The sequence below is a fragment of the Aulonocara sp. 'chitande type north' Nkhata Bay genome, linkage group LG15 (genome assembly GCF_057382095.1).
Source record: "Aulonocara sp. 'chitande type north' Nkhata Bay isolate Kocher_YH1m ecotype deep benthic linkage group LG15, A_spYH_male_GT1.1, whole genome shotgun sequence".
NCBI classification, from domain to species: domain Eukaryota; kingdom Metazoa; phylum Chordata; class Actinopteri; order Cichliformes; family Cichlidae; genus Aulonocara; species Aulonocara sp. 'chitande type north' Nkhata Bay.
The window spans coordinates 27,556,993-27,566,442 of record NC_141358.1 but is presented as its reverse complement, the minus strand read 5'-3'; the positions used below and the strand labels follow the sequence as shown (position 1 = coordinate 27,566,442).

Here is a 9,450-nt window from a genome sequence, read left to right as displayed (position 1 = left end):
AAAATTAGGTTATTAGCAAGACTTGACTGCATGCTGAGGTGGCAATCCCCAACCTTACTCAAGTAAATTTAAATAAATGTAAGTTTTTGGGAAATTGTACTTCTAAAAGTACTTTTGTTGCACCATGTTCATTCACTTATGAGCTGCTGTAACATGAATCAAATGGCTGAGGCTATATCTACACTAGCCCGGATAAATTTGAAAACTGTGTTTTCTTTTGAAAACGCTCTGTGTCCACACTATCGTTTTCACGTTGTGCGTCCACATTGAAACGGCCGAAAATACCCTCCGCTATATTAGGCTACGTTCACACTGCAGGGCTTAATGCTCAATTCTGATTTTTTGATCAAATCCAATTTTTTTTTCTCTGCTTGTTCACACTACAAATACAATGTGACAGCAAACAAGCTCTAGTGTGAACCCTCAAAGCAGCCCGCATGCGCAAAAGAAGACATCACACACAACGCGCTTTGTTTAGACCCAGACCAAACAGTATTGTTTGACTGATGGCCCTTAATATAAAGACTTCGGACTTTATGTTTCCCAAATTTGCTTTAAGTTATAAAGTTATTTTGTTATTTACAAATGGCCTAATAATTATCCTTATTGCTGTTTTAGAGAGGAGCGGTGCTTCAAAGGATAGTTAGAAATGTCTGTCAGAATCTGCAGATAATACAGTACAAATAAAATGTTCCCATTTTCTGTACGTTTCACTAACATCTACACGGGATGACCAAGAAGCGTTCACGATGTCTTATCGGGTGCTTTTCAGGCGCTGATAATTGGCATCTGTCTTGTGTCAGTGACGTAAAAGACGGATTTAATGCGACATGACCATTCAAACAGCAGTCGCTTTCTAAAACATCAGATATGTATCGGATTCAGTACCACATACAAAAGTGACCCTGATCGGATTTAAAAATATCGGATTTGTGCTGTTCACACTGTCATAGCATGATCGGATATGGGTTGCATAGGGTCAAAAAAGTCAGATTTGATGCGCTTTCGCCTGCAGTGTGAACGTAGCCTAAGTTTAATTTAATTGGTCACATGACTGCATCACATGACTAAAATGTGTCATCGTTTTACCACAGTGTCACCACACTGTGATTCGCTGTCCACACTGCGACATGAAAACGGCATTTTCAAATATATCCGGTTTGGAAAGTGTTTTCAAAACACAGCGTTTTCCTTGACCAAAAATGAAGTCTCAGTGTGGACGGAAGGCCAAAACGAAGAGAAAAAGATGTGTTTTCAAACGAAAACGTATAAGTGTGGACATGGCCTGAATTGCCTCCTCAGCATGCAGTCAAGTTCTATAGTCTTGCTAATGACCTACCAATTTTAATTCTGGTATGTTGCAGCAGGGACACATTTAAAAGTTTCAGGACACTGGCCCTCGAGTTTGGCACCTGTTCTCTACAGGAAGCTGTGAGTCTGATGCTGCTAGTCACACTTTGTGAAAAACTGGTTCAGCGTCTGTCCACACGGGGGAGCTGCAGATGGACTGACAGACTGAAGATCTGCTTTGTGGGCTGGACCTCTTCAGACACCAGAATGAAAGCAGAACCTGCAATATGACTCACAACACCTCTCTGAGGTTTGACTGAGTCAAAAGAGTTTGTGATCCAACTGCATGTTGGAGGCCAAAGGTCAGCTGCTGGCTGTGAGAGGTAGGTCCTTGGGTCAGTCTGAATGTGACAAACACACTGTCAGTTGCTGAGGAGTCGAGTCCTTTTTAATAACGCTTTGGCACACGAGTCCCAGATCAGTTACAGATGCTAGCCCTCGAGCAGAGAGGGTTGGTGTTCTGTGCTGTGGCTCGAATGCAGGCTGAGATCACAAGAAGACCTGCGAGCTGCTGATGTTTCATGTGTATGACGATGTGAAGAGAAGGAAGCTGAATGCAGAGGTCAGTGTGACAGAGCGACAACAGGAATGTGACATCACTTAGATGTGTTTCTAATGTGGCAGCACAGTTTTCACTTTATTGTTTCTGACTTCAGGTGGTGCTCTCCGCCTCTGCCGCCAGGCCATGTTACACCACAGTTCAAGAGGGGGGCAATGAACGTGTCACAGGTGCGACTCACCTGACTTGACTACACCTGAGTGTGTGGTCAAGTGAGTCTGAGGAGGAGGACCTGTGTCCGTCACATGTCTGCTGGGACTCTGCAGACACACAAATCTTGATGTAGGTGTAAAAACCACTGATGTTTGGAAATGCTGAGCTGGATTTGATCCAAACCTTCTGCTGTATTTATTTTTGTTTCATTCTCTATTTTCTGTAACAGAATGAAATAAATCAGGTTAAATTGTTTTCATTTGTCAGTGATGACAGTCATGCACCTGAGGGCATCATCAAACTGTTTTCATCTGAACCAAATATTTGCATAGATGTAAGATTATCTACAGCTGCTTTCAGTACCACTGATGTTAATTTAGTGTCTTTCTCTCCAGCTGATCTGAGTTAGCTTGAGTAACTACCACCAGCTGCTTTGGCCTGTTCTTTTCTGTATCACATGGTGGCGCAGTAAGTCACTGTAACTTTCATTTAATTAGAGTTTATTTCCTGTAAACAAATATTAAATGATTTCTAACCAACTGCATCAATCTGTCTGTGATTAGCCGTCCACACTGAGCTCTGACAGCTGTACAAATAGCGTTGTTCCTGAAGTCACACCTTGGTATTTTGGTAAATCCAGATTTATTTATCTCAGTCCTGCAAACGGGAAGCCGGATTTTCAGGTCATTAACTGAGGCATGAAAATGTGCGGCCTCTCCTACTTCCTGTCAAACAGCAAGTTTGTCTCCACATAGGATTCCAGGAGCTCGGGAATCTGACGGCGTATCTCTGCTTTGAATCCTCGGCTTTGTGACGACAATCACAAACCTTCAGATTCTGTTTGCTGTCTTGACCCAAAAAAAGATGGCTGCCACACAGAGGTTTCTCTATTTTGATGGGGCGAATGATCAGATTTCACAAACAAACAGAAAATCATTTATGAAGCTGATCTTTAGACCCGTTGAGGAAAAACCTGCTGCAGACACATGATCTAAGACGGCTGAGGTGCACTGGCACAACACAACCTCAGTGATACATCACCTGCCAGTAGAGATGCTTAGGTCACTCAGCCTTGGCACAAAAGGCGGTGAAGACAACGTGTGCAGGAAAGAGGTGAGCGGGATGGCATAGACCTTCCCAGCAAATGCCTATTCGATCCAAAATAAGACGGAAGAATGAGACTGTCTCACAGGCTGTTCACCTGCTACTGCATGATGTAAAGCTCAGGGCTTCACTGTGCAACTGGTTGTTGAGAGCTCAGCCTGATGTCCAATAACGACAGTCTGCTTACAGGAAGTGGGTGAATCTGCAGTCCGCTGCTCTGACCAGAGAGGAGATGACTGTGGACTCCAACACTGGTCTGCGCACAAACACACTCCATGTTTCTGTTGATCTGAATGATTATGGTATTTTCATAGGTTTTAGTTTAATGAAACAAATCAATCTTCTTCTACTCAAAAAACTGATCATGACAGAGACATGAAGATTCATCATGAGACTGATCAACAGGACATTTTAAATCAGAGTAAAGTTGTTTCTAAAACTTTAACGTTACTCATGTAAATAAAAACAAACACTTCTGTCTTCTAAATCTGTTCAACTCTAACGCTGCATGAATGAAGTTAGCAGCTGGAAAACATCTCTGTGTGAGAGTGATTCAAACAACACCAATAAAATACCACTGATGTGTTTTACGTGGATTTCAAACAGTACAGATGTTATTCTGATATGAAATGTCGATGTTTTATAGTTTGTAAATAAAGGCACCTCCATATTGGAGCCACTGCGTGGCAGTGATGCATCCTTGAACCTGTGTGACTTTGCCTGTGTGACAACAAAACTATCGACTACACTACTCACTAACTTCACAACACAAAACACTAACTTTAAACTCCAAACACGCTAAAAGTCACAATTCTTTCACATCTCAAAACTTTCTTTCTCTCTCTCGCTCTTTTGCTCTCTCTCTCTTTCGCTGCCATCACTCATAAAACTTCTCCGCCTTTCTAAACAATCAAATGCCATGATGCCGTATTATTATTATTTTTTTATTTGATTTACCATTTTTCCCCCAGTAAATATAAACAACAATAGTATTCAGGAAAAAGCTTTACGTATATATTTTTTTCATAACTCTGGCTTTATAGCCTATCAACACAATTTAAAAACTAGTATATAGTTTGAAGTCCACACTTTTTATACAAAAATGGAGAATCGGGGTTGTTTTGGGTTGAAAGCATCTTGTTACTATGTCATCTTAAATTGGTCATGCGATTGGTTTACCTTGACTATTTTATTCTTCCTCAGCCAATCAGCAGCACAATCGTCTGTGTTGAAAAATAGTAATGAGTCCACACCGCATTTTCTTGTTAGTAACAGCGTTTTAACGATAGAAATGGTAATTATTCAGATTAGTTACTGTTATTCCCATCACTGATGGGAATAACACTGATGGGAATAACAGTAACCACTAATCATTTCTACCACTCATAAATGGTAAATGGACTGATTCTTATATAGCGCTTTTCTACTCTCCTGGAGTACTCAAAGCGCTGTATGCAACGCTGTATACAAACTAGTGACGGTATTTAATAATCTATATCCACAAATGAAAATTGTAAATAAATGACATTAGATGAGCACAAATCTACGGAAGAGGATTAGGGCCACTGGGAAAAAAAAAGGATTCTGACTTTAATCTCAGAATTCTGACTTTAATCTCAGAATTCTGACTTTTTTCTCAGAATTCTGACTTTAATCTCAGAATTCTGACTTTAATCTCAGAATTCTGACTTTTTTCTCAGAATTATGACTTTAATCTCAGAATTCTGACTTTTTTCTCAGAATTATGACTTTAATCTCAGAATTATGACTTTTTTCTCAGAATTCTGACTTTAATCTCAGAATTCTGACTTTTTTCTCAGAATTCTGACTTTAATCTCAGAATTTTGAGGTGGGCACCTGCAGGCTTCCAGCTTCAGTGACAGCGATGTGTCCAGTTTGGCAGGTGGAGAACTAATTCACTAAATATGGTGGATATAAGTGATTTTTTGCGTGGCCGAGGGGTCCCGAAGATGCTATTTTATTAATGGAAGAGCAGAAGGTGAGTAACAAAAAGAGAAATCGTTTGGTGTCTCCTATTTCTACAGGAAAACAGTTACGGTACAGTTACGGTTAGCATGCTTGTTAGCTTATAATGTTATATAGGAATGAACGTGTTTCACGATGTTACAGTATACTAGGTGAATTGACGTTTTAACTGTTGTTGATCGCAGGATCATCCCAGATGGGTTCGTTGCATTTTATTTTATTGTTCTACTATTTCAGAGTTTTTCAAGGCAGTTAAACGGAGCTGTGTTACAGATGCTAGCCGCCTGCCAATATCACTGATATATTTGATGTGTACAAGTAAGTTACACTTAGTACAGCGGAGGGGAGAAACTGTAATGAATGTTTATGCGGATATTTCACTCAGAAAAATGGGTGGCGTTCATACACAGCCACCAACACAGCCCCGGTTGTTGTTCTGACGGTGGCCGACTGACGATCCCCTCACAACATGTTAGCTAACACAAACTAATGTAGTGCATGTAACTGTGTGTATACATTAGTGGTACAGTGTCGGAAGAAATGAGCAAACTGTTAACTGTTTATAATGTCAGAATGACATCATCGTTCTCCTGCACTGTGTAATGTATGTCAGCTCAAGAAGGAAATCATATCTTATACTCTGAGCTGCCCAGTGCACTTAACGCCTACGTGTGGAAATGGTAGGCTACACTACAGTTAACTACCGGTAAAAAACTTAATACAGTATTTGATTTTTTTTTTTTATAGAACAATAAAATAAAAAGTGCTGGCTGAGGAGCGCTGCCGCGTTGAACTTTGACCTCGGAGTGACGTGACGTATGTTCGCACAACCAATAGAAGTGCAGAAAGTCGCAAATCAGGCATATTGTTCGCATAAACACAAAAGTAAATAAATAAATAACGAAATAATCCCGATATTGTGCCAAAGACTGATTTACAATGTTACTTTGTGTTCTATGTGTAATACCTTTGCTTAAATGACTAAATGGACTGTGTATTTATGACTCTGCGTTATAGTCCTGCATACATAAGTAACATTCATATGTACAGATAAAAATGTACAGAGATATGTACACAAGCGTGTACACAAAAGTCTACTGCTGATCGAGCTGCTCAGTGGTCGTACAGTCTCATGCAGAGAGCGTGGAGGTGTTGTCCGTTGCCATTCCACCACTCCAGCAGACCACAACATAAAAGACAGCAGACGCCACCACAGTGTCGTAGAACATCCTTAGAAGACGTACTACCTACATCATAACCAATCAAGTCCTGCTTTTTTTAAATACAGAAGAGGATTTATTATTTACTGAAAGGCTATGCCTTAGTTTGCTTCTTTCATTATTGTGTTTCGCCCTGCATAAAATAGATAGCTTTTCTGACAACTACAGTCAGTACTCTCCTACTGGCATTAGCAGTGACCTAACAGCCTTAACCGTAATATTGCTTTGCAGTGTAAATGTTGCAGAAAATGACTGTCTTTTCTTTCTTCTTGTGTGCAGATTGACTGTGACGTCATAGCACTGATGGATGATGCAACTTTGGCAAACTACATGCCCTCGTACGGAGACCGAATTGCCCTCTTCAATTTCTGCAAAAGCAAGCAACCACTGTCAAAAAGAAAACTAGGACTTCTGCAAAAAGTTCACCTCTCAAAGTGAGAGAAACAGTGGCTGACATATCAGATTTGCATGACTTAATAAGACTGTATTTCAGACTTTCTTTCAGTAACAAAGAAATACTTTCAATTTTAGCACATAGTCATCAGACAATTATAAGTGTTCGAACTCTAAAGAGAATTTGTAAAAGACTTGGGCTTTTTAGAAGGAAGAATCAATCAAACTTCGAGGAAGTGCTAGCCTTTGTCCAACAAGAGATCATGACAAATGGACAGATGCAAGGTTATCGTTGGCTACATCTATGTGCAATTCAACATGGATTTGTGGTGTCACAAGATACTGTAAGATGCATAATCAAATTGCTTGACCCTCAAGGTGTGGAACTGAGACGAGCTCGATGGTTGAGAAGACGACAGTACAGCTGCAGAGGGCCAAATGCTCTCTGGCACATGGATGGCTATGACAAGTTGAAACCATATGGTATTGCTATCAGTGGCTGCATAGATGGTTTTAGCCGCCATGTTTTATGGATGGAGGCTTATACCACAAACAATGACCCTAAATTGATTGCAAGTTATTTTCTGAAAACAGTTTCATGCATCAGTGGATGTCCAGAAAGGTTATGTGCTGACCGAGGTACCGAAAATGGTTGTGTCGAACAAATGCAGATGTTTTTACGGAGAAACCACACAGACAGTTTTGCAGGTGAGAAAAGTTTCCTTTACGGAAGAAGTACGGCCAACCAACGTATAGAAGGATGGTGGGCTACCCTACGCAAACAGAGTGCACAATTTTGGATGAACTTATTTCAAACTTTTCAGGATGATGGCCACTTCACAGGGGATTTTTTGGACAAAAGTCTTATCCAATTCTGCTTTCTCAATCTTATTCAGGTAAAAGCATGTGCTCATGCTATGTAATGTCTTAGCTGCATAAATAGAAAATATAAATATGGTTAGAACTTTTTTTTTTCTTTAAATTAAATATGAATTTTATTTCCATTTTAACTCATTCACTGCCAGCCATTGGCAGTGAATGAGTTAAACCCATTGACTCATTCACTGCCATTGACGGCTATAGACGTCAATGGCAGTGAATGAGTTAATATGTCTTGATGCATGCTCAATCAGCCAGGTAAGGAATTTTTTTGACAGAACATTTCTCACACTGAAAACGCTACATCCAGATGAACAGAATCAACTTTTTGGGATTCCATTTTAATACTTTGATGGAATTGTATTCATGTTATCAGTGGAAGTAACTGCACCTTTCTCAGCACAGGTGCATGGAGCATTTTTTTTTTTTTATTGCCACATGGTTTAAATTACTATGGAGTCTGTTACCTAGTGGTCCTTTGGGCACGGTTTCAGAAAGCAATCCTATCATTTGGTTAATTCTCTATTGAAAATATATTGTAGAATCATTGCACACTGAGTATAAAGTGTTGGGCTATCTATTCAACAGTAGAATCATGCAGCATCATTCTGTGTCCATGTGCTGTTTAGTGAAAGTGCTATTTTGTTGTTGCTGCTTGGTTTTACATTAATTAGAGGTCACTTTCTATGTCTGTTGATTAATGAGTTAATAAGCCTCAACTTTGGCTAAATCTACTGGTACATGGTCTGTTTCATATACTTATATTGTGTTGTTTTTCATGTAGGATGAACTTGATGAAGTTGTGAACGCATGGAACTCGCACAAAATCCAGCCAAGTGATAGTGCAGCATTGGGTCGACCAGTAGTAATGTACTCATTTCCAGAGCTGCACAGTGCTGAGGATAGACTGAAGCCTATTTCTATGGAGGATATCACTTTGTGTATGGAAGAGTGTAGCCCAAAAGGTCAACACCCCTGTGATGAAACAGTCTTTGAACTGTGTTGTCTGCTTATGGTAGAAAATGAATGGGATGCCCCAGGAGATCCACTTGGTGCTGCGGATCTGTATATTAGGTTAAGAGAAGAAATACTGCAAAGTATTTAAGGAACTTCAGTGTGTAAATGTACAAATAAATACAAAATATTTCTCTTTATCTTGATAACGTGATTTGATAGTAGGTGCCATGTCTTACAGGTACCTTTTATGCAGGTATTTCTGCACTGCATTAAATGAAAGACATCTTTTAGGTGTGACCGAACATGCCATTTTTCAGGTCATTCTCTCAGAATATTTCTGCTTATTTCTGCTGTAATGTAAATTCAGAGTGCTGATAGGAGGTCAGCACCAACTAGTATCATTTTATGTTGATCATAGTAATAAATACAGTTTGGTTGGTATCTCCCCCCCCCAAATTTGATTGTTTTTCTACATTCACACTACCATTAAACAGAAGTGTTTATATATTACTTTGAAAAAGCTGAATATTGTGATATTATCAGTCAGTTATGAAACATGTCAATCCTATTAAAAGGCCATACATTAAACTGCATTTACAAATGTTATATTTTTGATTGAATCATAAGTGGTGTAAACCTGCCTACCAGTAAATTGCAATATAAATTTCTGTGTTTTGTTGCCAGACATGTGCATAGTATATAAAATATAAACTGACCAGCTCCCTGCTCATTGTTTTCTGTATCAACCTTTACTCTTAATATTCATGGATGGAAACCCAGGCACCAGCATATGATATGCTAAGTGCCCGGGTTATCTGTGGTATGTTTCAGCAAACCATAGTAGCATTA

General features: G+C 39.6%; 1 protein-coding gene across 2 annotated transcripts; it reads left to right on the top strand.

Moving 5' to 3' along the window:
• Positions 1-5,035: 5,035 nt before the first annotated feature.
• On the top strand, positions 5,036-9,321 carry LOC147313279 (uncharacterized). Of its 2 annotated transcripts, XM_086265356.1 has the most exons (4): positions 5,044-5,165; positions 5,390-5,470; positions 6,652-7,661; positions 8,429-9,321. In XM_086265356.1, exons 3-4 carry the CDS (start codon positions 7,029-7,031, stop codon positions 8,747-8,749), a joined length of 954 nt encoding a protein of 317 aa, XP_086121482.1. In that variant the 5' UTR covers positions 5,044-5,165; positions 5,390-5,470; positions 6,652-7,028; the 3' UTR covers positions 8,750-9,321. The 2 variants fall into 2 exon arrangements, with proteins under 2 accessions (XP_086121481.1, XP_086121482.1); XM_086265355.1 differs by lacking the exon at positions 5,390-5,470 and having other exon boundaries at positions 5,036-5,165.
• The last annotated feature ends 129 nt before the right edge of the window (positions 9,322-9,450 follow it).